Source organism: Oncorhynchus mykiss, chromosome 12, assembly GCF_057628025.1.
Source record: "Oncorhynchus mykiss isolate SJ-2025 chromosome 12, ASM5762802v1, whole genome shotgun sequence".
Taxonomy (NCBI): Eukaryota; Metazoa; Chordata; class Actinopteri; order Salmoniformes; family Salmonidae; genus Oncorhynchus; species Oncorhynchus mykiss.
This window is the reverse complement of record NC_143033.1, coordinates 81,676,825-81,690,855: the sequence shown is the minus strand read 5'-3', so window position 1 is coordinate 81,690,855 and position 14,031 is coordinate 81,676,825. Positions and strand designations below refer to the sequence as shown.

The following is a 14,031-nucleotide window of genomic DNA, read 5'->3' as shown; positions in this document are numbered from 1 at the left end:
TAGCAACCGTGTGACACAGCATGACAACGTGAACGCGAATGGTCGACAGGGTGGGGCGTAGTAACACGTTCCTTCATTCATTGGATTCCTATCTCCTTTCTTTCATATATCTGGCAACGGCACCATGTAATGCACCCTGAATTAAAGAGGCAGACAAATAGGAAAAATGGGCTAGACCCTCTGTTAAATGTCTCGAGGTAGGAATATTGCAAAAATATAACCAGTGGCTCATTTAAGAGAAGACATCCTCCCGTGTTATGACATTGGCCAGTATTGAAATCTAACATGTATGATAGACGTTTTCACCATCTAAAAGTCCTATTCCAGCGTAGTGAGAGTGACCACAGTGCTACGTCATACCAGAGGGATGTCTGCCTGCTTGAACGCCAATAACTCAGATACACATGAAAACATGAAAGGACCCAGGGAATTGATAGAACATCACTCAGGGATGCACAAAAACAATATAACATTCAAAATGGGTGAACCTTTCCTTTAAATTGAAGTTTTAAACACGTTTTTATGTTTACAACTCTGGTTGAAATGAGATGAAAACAGTACTGGTTGATTTGTTTTTTCAAATTCAATATATTTTCCAAGTTGATTCCACATCACAATATGTTGACAAATTACGTTGAAACAACGTTGACTGGTTATGAAGTTTCACATCTGACACCAGTGTGTGCCCAGTGGGATGGTTAATCAGCGATGTTGAAGCATGGGAGAATGCTGAGAGACACTAAGCCTTCTGGATGGGATTGGATTTCTCATGGCCGACACTGTGAGGTCTCCTGAGCGAGTATTGATCCCTCCACTGCTGTCGGGCTGGATGTCTGATGGATTACACCACCGTGTCAGATGTCAAACTTCACAACCATTCAGTTGGAGACTCGCCTCTCAATTAGATTGACAAGAAACTCTCAGAGGCTGTGACTCATTGACTGTGGCTCTTTCAACCGTCACATGAGATAGTAGAGGCCTTTCTGTGCTGCATATTTCCCCATCGACATTAAAGTCGTGAGGTCTTTTCCTGCTGGCCCAAAGTCGAATGAAAAGTCTATATTTAGAAATTACTCATGACCTTATGTTGTAACTGTAACTTTCTCTTTCAATGAGTGACGGTATGAAGAGGTGAACAACACCAACCGCCCCTTAGACCCCAGAGTGTGTTTGAAACAGTCACCTAACCTGACAGCCTGCTGGGCATTCCAGGCGGCGTTGCACACCAGCAACAGGATCTTCACCGGCACACCATGGTTCAGGAACTCTGATGACAAAGTTCCGGATGGAGGTAACCTTTGACCTTCGGGCCCGGAGGAGTACGGTGAGGACGGCAGGCTGTGGTGGTACCCTGCAGGAGAGGAGGACAGAGGGAGGAGACAAGAGGGGGGGGGGGGGGTGAAGGAAAGTTAAATATAAGACTTGGCGTTACATTTTATTTGGGGAGGAGTGAACCAGAAGGGAGAACAGATGGAGCGGGCGCTGCAGACTCTCCCAGCAGGATGGTCTTATCTGATGCAGCTTTTCACTCCTGGTGGGTGCCAGCACTTCTCACCAGCTAACTTCTCTTCCCTCACACTGTGGAGTGTGACCGAGAAAAAGCCTGATGAAATTACAGCACTCACAGACGTGACATTAGCAGATGCTGTGTTACCAACTTACTAACCTCATCCCCAGGCTATTGCGCACAGCGCATATAAGCCTGGGATATCAACCACTCAAAGTTGACTTTAGTGGGAGTGACCATAGAATGCGAGTGATTCTATGGCAAAGTATTTGTCATTGTTTCATTTTAGTGAATCACATGTGCTTGTGGTGTGGTGTGCTTGTGGTGCTCTGTGTTTATGGTGTACTAGCGTATGGGGGAGGGTTAGGGGGAAGGTGTTGTGGAAGATGATTGGTAGGTAGATTAGGTAGATTAAGCCAATGCCTATGTGCCAGGAGTTTTTCCCAGCTCTATGTTTTGGCCAAGTTTGACGCACTGGTCCACCAGACTCTACGCACATTTGTGCGGGAATGTCTGGGAACGAGATTACCAACCTACAGACAATGCCAACCCATCAGGCGGCACTGGCTCCCAAAAATACTTGGTGATAAATCACATGGTAAATAGGACTGTAGACAGAAACGAGCAGCTATTGATTGGCCCAGAGACAGTGTTCTCCCAAAACCACAGCGTTGTATTAAACACCACTGTTTACACCCATCCAGCTCACAATTAATCATCGCCAACGGTGAATGTCACGCTTGAAGGCACCAAAGCCGCAAAGATCCTGAGTGTGAGAATATCCCATCATTCAATCCAGCCACACCACAGATCTAATACCAGGATATAGGAGAGTGAAGGAATGCATGGAAACAAAGACCTATTCAATATCAATCAGACCCTTCATGTAAACAGCTCTGATATGATATGATAGAGCCCTGACCTGAGAGTGAACATAATGAGGAAGAGTATTACTGCCCTTCATTTATTCATGTTCAACTAATGAAACAGCTGATCAAACTCTCTTCAATCATGCTCTGCAATTTACATAAGTTGTTGACCTCTGATCGCTTTGAGGATGATTTATGTAAAGTATCCCTTCTTTAATGACTGGTGAAATGTTCTAGAATTCAGCCGTAAAACCTCATAGACTGTCCCCACGTGATTGATGCTGGGAGGAGGTCTCTCATTGGTCATTAAATAAAAGTGTATTTCCTTGTGTTTTTGCATCAGAAATGCATTGTTTCTCCCCCAAGGTCTTTTCACTGGTCTTTAAATTAAAACCAGTTTCCTACCTTTAGGTTGATGTCAGCTTTTCAGAATGACAGATGGATAGTGTCAAAATAGCCCACGGCAGATTCCTGTAGCTACACAGAAACTTCAACTTGTACACACACGCACGCACGCACATACAAATGTAATTTAATATGCCTGTTGATTGTAGTCTCCTGTGATGAGTGATATGACTCTCTATAAGATCATGGAAGAGTTGTGTATTCACTCTCCTGTAGTCTAGGGTTACGTCTGAGAAACACTTTAATTTTAAATTCCCTGACAGATGTGAAGGACAGGATGAGCCAGCCTGAACACTGTGAAAGCCAGTAATTAAACACCTCTGCCCCCAAAGAGAACCACTTCAATGACTGGATTAGAAGGGTCAGGTATTGACTGGTTTCAAGAAAGCCATGAAGCCCTATAGCGAAGACAGACACCAAACTGACCACATACCGAGACTGAGACGTCAGTGATTACTAGGGCTGTGGCGGTCATGAAATTTTGTCAGCCGGTGATTGTCGAGCAAATAACTGCCGGTCTCATGGAAATTGACCAATAATTAACATAAACACATTCAGCACTTCCACACATAGCACAGAAAGCCACTGATGCAGACATCATTTGGAACATCTATATTTTAAAAAGTCTAATAAATCCATAGCCTACACCATCACAATAAATCCATTATGTATTTTAGACAGGTCTAAAGAAACAGGATATGAAGAAAAGTTCAGAAGAACAGAATAACATACTCTTTGTCCTTATGTTAGGTCCTGATCTGGCTATGCCATATGGCTGTGGGCTACACTAGTTCATTTTGCAGACAAGATTCGCTTAGAATTTTGTGGCATTTTTTTATAGTATGAATAAAATCGAAAATATATTTTCTCTAAAGGATTTCTGAGGGAAATCCTGCTATTCATCCGGCTATTCTGTGTTGAGTGGTTAACAAAGAAGCAGGTCTTCCTATATGCTAAATTTAGAGTTATTTAAGCAACTGTAGTTGTGATCAAAACGTATAGAACATTGTTTGTATTTTTAATACAAGGCTGCATGATGCCACTAATGATGATTTGAAAGAAGTCACATGAAAGGCATTTGCGCAGGCTGTACACATTTAATCAAATCAAATGTTATTAGCGGCGAGCAGTTGCCATACCAGGCAGTGACACAACCCGTCAGGATGCTCTCGATGGTGTAGCTGTAGAACCTTTTGAGGATCTGAGGACCCATGCCAAATCTTTTCAGTCTCCTGAGGGGGAATAGGTTTTGTCGTGCCCTCTTCACGACTGTCTTGGTGTGCTTGTACCATGTTAGTTAGGGCATCATTCACAAGTGATAATATATCATTCACAAGTGATAGGCTAATATTGTCACGCATCAGACTGTTCTTGACTTAATTTTGTCTTTACATATACTAAATAATATATGTGAAATTTGTTTTGATTTAGAATGGACCATTATCATAAACCGGTCTCGAAACAGGGACAGGGGAAAAAATGCACGTCATCTATGCACTTAAATAACGAATGGAGGACACTTTTCCCGTAGTTAATTTTCATGCCAGTCAGGTAGGCTATACTCCTGTTGTAAAGAGAAGAAATGTGCTTAATATTAGGAAAGTTGAGAAATAAATATAGTAGGCCTAGCCTACATAAAGCTGATGGGATCCTCCTCTTTTTAATAGAGGCCATCACTCTGTTTTAGCACGCAATTGCATAGTCTAAAGATATGTTGCGCAACATGAGCTCATTGCCTCTCATGAAGTGTTTGATTAGATTTTCGATTACATTTGCATTGATGTCAGAGTGATTAGAGGGACAATATAGTGCTGAGTACTAGGTAGCTTGTCACGTTTACACCCGCTCCCCCTCCCTGGTGCCAGGCTACCCGTCTTTACACGCACCTGTCACCATCATTACACGCAGCAGAGCTCATTGGACTCACCTGGACTTCACGTGGTTGATTGCCCCTGTATATCTGTCTGTTCCTCGGTGGTGTTCCCTGTGTCTGCATTAATTGTTGTTATGTGTTCCTGTTCAGACGCTGTTCCTGTTCTGTTTCATGTCCGTCAGTTATTACACCTTCACTCCCTGTACCTGCTTCCTATCTCCTGTGTCGATCCTTTCATAGTTAGTAAGTTTGGTAGGCTACTAATAACCATCAGCAGCATCAGAGCTTGGAGAAGCCTAATTACCATGACTAAATGGTCATGAGAATTTGAGTAATACAGTCACCGTAACAGCCCTAGTGATGACTTCATGGCGTTCGTCTCCTGAATGTCCTCACTGAGGAGCCTGAACTAATTATTGGGCTTTTCAAACAAGTGTTCCACATCAGTTCCACCTAAACTGGAAGCCCAGGCTGTTTGTTAGACAGTAAATTGAAGCACATGTTGAAAATCCCACTGATGCCCTGACAGGGGGAACTCTATGGCCTGGCAGCCAGGCAGCATACTGTATTACAACCATACTATATTAGAGACACAATGGACAAACCATATCATGGTGGGCTGCAGGGTCGACTGAGTTTGGATCAGTCATTGATTAGATGAAGTCATGCAATCTGTTATTAATGTCCTTAATATGAGCCTGGTATGAACAACCAAGACACTGTCAACCAAATGCAACCTGAAGAAGGGGAATACCTGATGGGAAAAAAAACATGTTATCTGTGTGTATGATGCACTTCACTGAATGTGAAATAAGATACTTCTATGAGAATTGCCATGACAATGGAGCTTTGTGGGTACAGAATCAATGTTTACATAAACTGACATAGAAAGTGCTTACACCTCTCTTCCTATTTCACCATGCTATGAAAGGTCAGGCAGGAGGGAAAATACTCCCAGACACCATCATCTCTCATGAATCTTTTGTGCCACACTGGGATATTCCATACATTGTAGATAGTTCATGTAAACCTTGATGACAGCGACTCAATTACTCATTCTCCTCGCTGACAACCATCAAATTAAAATGCTGCCAGGCACAGACAAACACACACTCCACCATTTTTCTACAGGCCACTCATCAAGGTGTGAAGTGACATTACTGATAGGCTGTGTGTCAAACAGTGGACAGCCCCTGCTTCACATTTGTATGATTTTGAACATGATTCTAGGACATTTAGTGAGAGCCATTAGTGACAGCCAGTCACTGATGTGCTTAAAGTGAGTCACCCTCTGAATTCACCAACTAATATACTGTAACATGGTGCCAAGGCTCTCGTTTTTTTTAGCTATACAGTAAGCGCTACAATTCATTTCAGTTGATGCCTCAGCTTGACAGCTTCTATTGGTACTCGAGACACTCCATTCAGACAGTCTAGGTATTCAGACATATCCAGTTTGTCAAAGCACAAGCCTGCAACACTAGTGTTGAACATCTCTGTCTAGGAGTTACTATACAATTCAGGCGAGCTCAGGTTTTCTGTAACAAGAGCAAAGCCAAACATGAACACTTTAGAAACTTTAACTTCCAGCTATAGAGGCATTATGGCAGTCCTCCTGACCCAGAAACTGTGGAGAAATTAGCTGCTGTCTGGTCAGTCTTTAGAGGCCACTTCACTCAAAGACACTGCCTGCCCTGTACCTGACCAACGCTGTCAATTGCTTATTGAAAGGATTTCTTCCAAGCAGAGAGGCTGAAAAGAGTTCTGTAGAGTCCCACATGCTTTTCATACTGAGAGAAGTAGTGAGTGAAGTATGCTGTATGTAAACTAGGGAGTAGTACAGGAGTGGTATAGTAGAGGAGTCTTTTAAATCAGTGTAGACACTGTTCTGGGGAAGAACAGATACGACTCCATTCCCATTCATAGTTAATGTGCGTGAGGTGCATGATTCATAAAGGCATATTGATTTCAAGTACACAATATGTATCTTCCATTAGCAGCAGTGACCATTAACGTTTATGAGCAGTGACAACTCATCATGATTTAAAGAGGCACATTACACAACCCAATGAGGTATAAGCTGAGGTGAAGCCTCCTCCGTCAGTACAGTACCACATTTCATGCCCGTCAGCTTTAGGCCAAATAGATAATGATTACAAAATGATTACTCAGTATTCATTGTGTAACAGTGTTTGAGTTCTGTTATCAGACTGGATGTGCATGAAATGAGAGGATGCTCTGTTCAGCAGGGAGGTGGTGAGAGAGGCCTCTCCATATCAACCCCAGTCTGAGAAAACATCCCAGGAGGATTCAGTGTGTGTGTGTGTGTGTGTGTATGTGTGTGTGTGTGTGTGTGTGTGTGTTAGTGTGTGTATGTGTGTGTGTGTGTTAGTGTGTGTATGTGTGTGTGTGTGTGTGCGTGCGTGCGTGCGTGCGTGTGTGTGTGTGTGCAGACCAATCAAAATGAGTAGTCGATTACGTGTGGTCTAACCAAAGATGATAAAGGAGAGACAGATTTCTCCAATAACTTTGCTCGGTGGTGATGCAAAGAAGTATCATTTTCAGGGACAAACCCAGCTCTGCAAAACCCAGGGTGAAAAATGTGGTAAAACTATCCACACAATCTGGCTTCTGGGAACAATGTCTGTTTGCCCTTCACATCATCCGTACAATTACAGAGGAGAGATATTTCAAACATAAATCATTCGATGACAGCAAATCTTTGCGGAAAATAATGGTGATTTGAGTAGATTTGAGCATCTGAATTTTATTGAAAATGTGTTTATAAGCACACATATTCCCCAAGGACTTCTTATTCTACATTGTGAGTTCCTCCTGGAATCTATCAGACCCAAAGTACACAAACAAATGTGTGTGTGTGTCTGTTTTCTCACAGCAAGGTCATTCATTATCTTGTTTAAAAAGAAACAATGCATTTCTCCTCAGTTGTTCATCCTGATGTTTGGAAGGCTTGTGCACAGTTTGGGTAAAAGCTACAGTACAAAGAGCATGTAATTATCACCACCAGAGGAAGGACCGACTTTCACATAATACCCTGGTATTTCACAGAGGTTGTACATCCCATTCTGTTATTACAGTACCTCTATATGCTCTTGACTGAGAAAGGCTTATTTCACAATGGGACTGAAATGACCCCTGCTTGCTCATACAGTGGAAAAGGGACAGATTCTATTGGATGATCTTGGATGATAGTGGTGATATTGATCTGAATGTCCCTGGAATATGTAGTTGTTGCTACAGTTACCTGAGAGTAGTGCAGAGCCTCCTCTGATGTATAGGGGCGGGGCCTGGAAGGCATAGATGATGTCAGTCTCGGCTATGCACGTCAGATCCTCCTCATCAAAGAAGGAGCGCTGAAAGCCTGTGGTGTAGATCTCTGTCAGGATCACCTGAAAGAGAGAGGGAGAGAGGGAGAGCGAGAGATAGCAAGAGTATCCATTTTATTTAATCAGAGACTTGGAAAATGGAGTGAAAGTGAATCTGAGGATACTCACTCAAGAAGAGTGAGACAAGATCACCTACCTGGTCTGGGGAGATCTTCCCCTCATCCGCCAACATCCTTCTAAGAAAGGCCAGCGAACCAAAGAGAGGCACAGCCAGCCCGATGCGCAGGTATCTCTGGCCCTTCGTACTGAAGACCAGAGTAACACACAAAGACCTGTCGAGTGAAGGGGAAAGAGCGAGAGAGAGAGAATAGCCGCTGCATTGAAATCACTACCATTTTTACTGCTACCATTTTCATTAGCTCTTCAGAGACTAAGTCATTGGTATGTTGTTATTTACAAGGCCATACTGAGACAGCTCCCATTTTACCTGTGTATCTACATTGTCCAGCAGACTAATGACAATTATCAATTAAAGTGAGTTTTGTGATGTCTTGTTGATGACCTGCTCTATAATCCACCATGGAGAAGACTTAACATGATAAAGATAGTGAGAGATGCCACTGCCAGCACACAGGCATTATCACACATGGGGACAGAGGACACACAGCAGTGGGGGATATACAGTATTATACAATGGGTGGGTCTAATCCTGAATGCTGATTGGTTAAAACCTCATTCCAGCAGGTGTCTATTCCACAAGTTACCACCGGCAAAATCAGTGATGTTAAAATGCCTATTTACTCTGTTCCATCCACTGCGCAATCCACTGTCTCATCAGCCCAGCCAGGCAATTTATAAACTCCACTATGAAAAGCATCTAACATTTCATCCTCAACAGCAGAGATTTGAATAAACCTTGCTGTCTGTCACTCCGACATTTGCAATATTGTTTCAATATTCAAATTCGATCTCCAGCTGTCCCATAGTAATGAACGTGTCGGGAGTTGGGATGAGACAGACAGGTAGGCAGCTTTTCTCAGACAGTCTAAATCATGAATTAGCATAATTTCTCTGGATATATACAAATAACTATCAATAGAAAACAGGTCAAACTAAACGAAGAGCAGCTAGTTTGAAGTTTTTCCAGTTTCAGTTCGAAGTGATTGTGTTAGCTGTGTTGTTGGCTAGCTCTTAAACAACAGTGTCCTGACGAGAGAGCACATGTTCTACGCCAGGTGAAATCGTGCATCATTAGCTCATTGTTATGGACGTATCCAAATAAATGTCACTAGAAAACAGCTTAAACAAATGCAAATGCAGCTACTTTGTTGTTATTCTGGCTGCACTGTTGACGTGACTGTAAGTTAACCATAGTTGGCTAGCAAGCAAGTGATAAGAACATCGGCAGCCAATATGGCAATGGAATATTGAGAATGAACGACTGGGTCACGTCCATAGATAAAGAACAAAAAGACTGAATGACTGGGTCGCGTCTCTGGCAACCGAACCGATAGAATGAACGACCAATCGGCTTAGGTAGCAACCCTAGATTTGTGTCTGGACAATATCTTGTGGAAGGATGAAATAGTATGAATAAATCCATCAAAATAACGTTTTTAATTAAAATATGTAAATCATTATTTGAATATGTTGGTAACCCATTGTATAAAAGTGACAATGCCCTCGAAGCCGGTGTTTGGAGGATATATTGGCACGGTTTGCTGGCCCTTGTCAGGATTCACCTAGCGGTCATGATTTTGGGCTGTACAAATGTTTGATGTATTAGAATAACTGATTATGCTTATGTTATATTAATAGAAGGGGAGGGGTTATAAGACCCCTCCTTACATTTATAGGGTCCTAGACTACAGATAAACAACATATATTTTCATTATATGGTTTTAGAATGGTACCACAGTTGTTTTCTCATTCTCTCACTCAATGTGTGACTAAGACAGAACTCTGCAGGGGAGTGTGGGAGATAAGAGACTTCTCAGACATGCTACAATAGATCAACATTTGGGGAGGAGACATTTATTGCCTAGCTTTTAGATAAACACTGAAACTCTATGTTTGTATAGCCATGGATGCAGGGTTTTGCTCTCAGGAGTAAAAAAGTAATGACGTAGTCAGTGACATCACTAAGGCGGGACTTTGGTTTAATAAAACAACTTGAGACATTTTGTTTGAGGTAGAACTTACTCAGAAACATGCGTGCTATGTTCCTGTTTGTCAACTTCTGTCTGCAATTGCATTAATAAAGGTTTTTGAATGATTTAATGAAAAATATTGTCATAATGCTAATTTCACCAATGAACACAAAGAAGGACGTAAGGAACGAACCCTTACACCCTCAACTTCTTCTCGGGCCTAACAACACCCATGCCAATATATCCTCCAAACACCGGCTTCTCAGGCATTACTTAAGTAAGTAAAGGTTGTTGAGCTGTGAGATCCCTTGCTGTCTGGACTCAGGGTAACCTCTACACTGGGTGTCAAGGATTCTCAGCACATGCTATAGTGAGAGGTATGAAGCGGTCATGCAGTCTGTGTACATCTATATGCACAGACGCAGCGCACCTGAGTCCATTCCTTTATCTGCCTTTGAATAGGCAGTAGGAACACCAAAACAGTGCCTCATATTATCACGGTTCTTTTTGTGTCTCAAGACACAAACAGTGAAGGCAGTAGTTAATCAATGGTGCTCTGAGCAGGCAAGCGTTACTAATTCATACTAATTACCTTGTTTGGAACCATTCTGGGAGCGGCAAAACATCCCCACACACTCAACATCTCAAAACTAGAAAGGCAGGCATAGGGATAATTAACAATCTATAACGTTACATGATGCATCCAATACCTATAATGGGAATTCAATTCCCAGTGACTGAATACTCAAATAAAGCCCTCAATTGAATGGTAATCTGAGTCAATGATTATACTAAACTACTGCAAATAGTGGCTACATCCCGAGAACACCTTTCAGATTATCAATCATGATAATGAATCGCAAACCTTTTCCTCAGGAGGACAGGAACATTATACAACAAGATCTCTGAAGGATCTTTACAGTAATAACATGCTGATCTGTAATGAGCGGCTCATTTAGTGAAGTTAATGTGTTTAAATGGAGACGCCTGCCATACCACTCAGTTCATTAGGGTACAACATCAATATGGGTCCATGTCGGGCTGACTCTGCCACATTGGTTAACACACTAACCATAACTAACCACATACTGTATATATGACATGTGGGAACACATTTCTGTCAGAAAATAGGTACTGTAGCAGTCCAATAAATAAATGCATATGTGTGAGGTTGGGGTTGGTGTTAATGACTGTTGGCGTTGAAAGTCTGCACTTTATTTTGTGTTAGGGTTTATGGAGATAGTTTTGTATATGACACCTTTTTTCTTACATGGGCAACCATGTACAAAATCTTAAAAGGCAAGCCATCTGTTTCTTCCTTTCATAACTGTCTACAGTACTCAATGCCATTAGCCAAAAGTAGAACGAATGAGGCGATTATGTAAAGTTTGGCTGGCAAGCTGTTTGTTAGAGCTAGATTTTTAAAAACGATTCTCCAATTAGCATACAAGCTTGCTTAAGGCCAGGCACCACAGGCTGAAATGACATTTTTGCATCTACAGTACGTTCAGAAAGTATTCAGACCCTTTGACTTTTTCCACATTTTGTTACGTTACAGCCTTATTCTAAAATCCTATTCTATTATTCCTTATTCTAAAATTTGTTTTTTTTTCTCATCAATCTGCACACAATACCCCATAATGACAAAGCAAAAACAGATTTTTAGAAATGTTACTTTACTTAGTACTTTGTTGAAACACCTATGGCAGCGATTACAGCCTTGAGTCTTCTTGGGTATGACGCTACAAGCTTGGCACACCTGATATTGGTAGAGTTTCTCCCATTCTTCTTTGCAGATCCTCTCAAGCTCTGTCAGGTTGGATGGGGAGCGTCGCTGCACAGCTATTTTCAGGTCTCTCCAGAGATATTCGATCGGGTTCAATTCAGGGCTCTGGCTGAGCCACTCAAGGACATTTAAAGACTTGTCCCGAAGCCATTCTTGCGTTGTCTTGGCTGTGTGTTTAGGGTTGTTGCCCTGTTGAAAGGTGAACATTGACCCAGTCTGAGGTTCTGAGTGCTCTGGAGCAGGTTTTCATCAAGGATCTGTCTGTACTACGTTCATCTTTCCCTCTATCCTGACTAGTCTCCCAGTCCCTGCTGCTGAAAAACATCCCCACAGCATGATGCTGCCACCACCATGCTTCACCGTAGGGATGGTGCCAGGTTTCCTCCAGACGTGACGCTTGAAATTCAGGCCAAAGAGTTCAATCTTGGTTTCATCACACCAGAGAATATTGTTTCTCATGATCTGAGAGTCCTTTAGGTGCTTTTTGGCAAACTCTAAGTGGGCTGTCATGTGCCTTTTACTGAGGAGTGGCTTCCGTCCGGCCACTCTGCCATAAAGGCCTGATTGGTGGAGTGCTGCACCAATAATACCTGTTAAAGCTAGAATCCTTAATTGAAACAATAACAAAGGGGCTGGAAATATGTATCCACTCTCAAATTCATGTAGTAACTAAGGATTCTAGCTTTACGTTGCATGCTCAGTATAAATTATGATCTACAGTATGAGATCAAGGTTGTAGTGTCCATTTGTGGTGTAGGATTGGATAGATGAGTGTGTGTTAGGCTTTGAATTTGCTAGGCACACCCTGGTACCTCAAAAGGAGGACACATCTGCATGCACTTCTATGACACCCCAGCCCAGGAATCTGAGATAGGTGTTAAACTTATCGCTTGACTCTAAATAATATTTTCCAATTAGGACAACTCCTCCATCTGCACTGGAGAATAAAGGTGAGAACCATACTGTTTTGACTTAGTGTTGTCAGGCGGTGTGTGAGAGGAAACATTATCTTCTGCGTTTAATAAAAAACTAAGTTGTCAAAGGGATGGAGTGATCTTTGTGACCTGGGCATAAATGTGACATTGTTCCCGGTTTCTGAGGTGGTGATCCTCAGGGCTTTCCTCTGGGCTTCAAGTACAGTCCATCTCAGCCAGGTCTATTGTTTCTCTGTGCTATTCCAGATCTTTATCCATTCCTCTAACATTATGAGCTTCTAGAGGACTGAAAGGGACGTTAAAAAGACACCAGTGCTTGAGTCTTGTCTACGGTGTATTTCTACGTCTGTACCTAAGGCAAGTCTTTCCGTCTACTACGGCTTTGACTCTCACTGACAGATGTATCCTAATATCTGCACGTTGTACCATGGTGTGGTGTGATGTGTTGCATGGTTGTGTATTCAGTATGGTTGGTGCCCTAACAGGGATATTACTCACCTGGTGTGGCGCAGAGGGATGGGAAGTGAAATGCAGAGGAAAGGGTCAAAGGTGTTGCTCTGTTTATGACAATGAGGGCAGGTCAGCGATGACCTGTGGAAAGAAAAACAAGATTGTGTGAAGTTTGATGCCTGTTTAAGACACCTGAACATGCACTTCTGTGTCAGGCCAGCAGGAAAGTGCAACTTGCTATTAAAATGGACACACTGTATGTACAGTATGTCTTGATGTTGCTGTAGAGATTTTCTATGGGAAAGATAAGTGATGTAAGGGGGGTGGGTAGTGGGAAAAACCCTCACGGTGCGACTGGGCCTTTAAATGGGAACCAGCACGCAGCGATTCCCTAATGATCACTAATACCATCATGGGGAGATTAGAGAACAGACCTAAGATATGGCTTGTTTACTCCCTATATGAATATTCAGGCCATAGGACTCAAAGGACAGGAAAAGAGAGCAAATCTTCCATTTTACCAATATTTCCTTCCACACCTGGTTCACACACTGTCTCCAACAAACCCCTTTATGTTTAGGAGAGGAAGTTGCTTATTCTGGCAAATCACTAATTGTTTGAACAAAGAGTCAGAGGGTATTTCCATGGAAGTCCTCAGACTGCAGTGCTATTGAACTGGACTTGAATTGAACTTGACTTGAAGAACTTC

General features: G+C 42.3%; 1 protein-coding gene across 1 annotated transcript in view; it reads right to left on the bottom strand.

Moving 5' to 3' along the window:
* LOC110538507 (ubiquitin carboxyl-terminal hydrolase 43) overlaps positions 1 to 14,031 on the bottom strand; it is a 90,263-nt gene that overhangs the window by 28,623 nt on the left and 47,609 nt on the right. Inside the window, exons 4-7 of the mRNA XM_036938592.2 lie at positions 13,371 to 13,463; positions 8,198 to 8,333; positions 7,920 to 8,064; positions 1,189 to 1,351 (exon numbers count right to left, since the gene is read on the bottom strand). Coding sequence (XP_036794487.2) covers positions 1,189 to 1,351; positions 7,920 to 8,064; positions 8,198 to 8,333; positions 13,371 to 13,463 — 537 coding nt within the window. The remainder of the gene's footprint in view (positions 1 to 1,188; positions 1,352 to 7,919; positions 8,065 to 8,197; positions 8,334 to 13,370; positions 13,464 to 14,031) is intronic.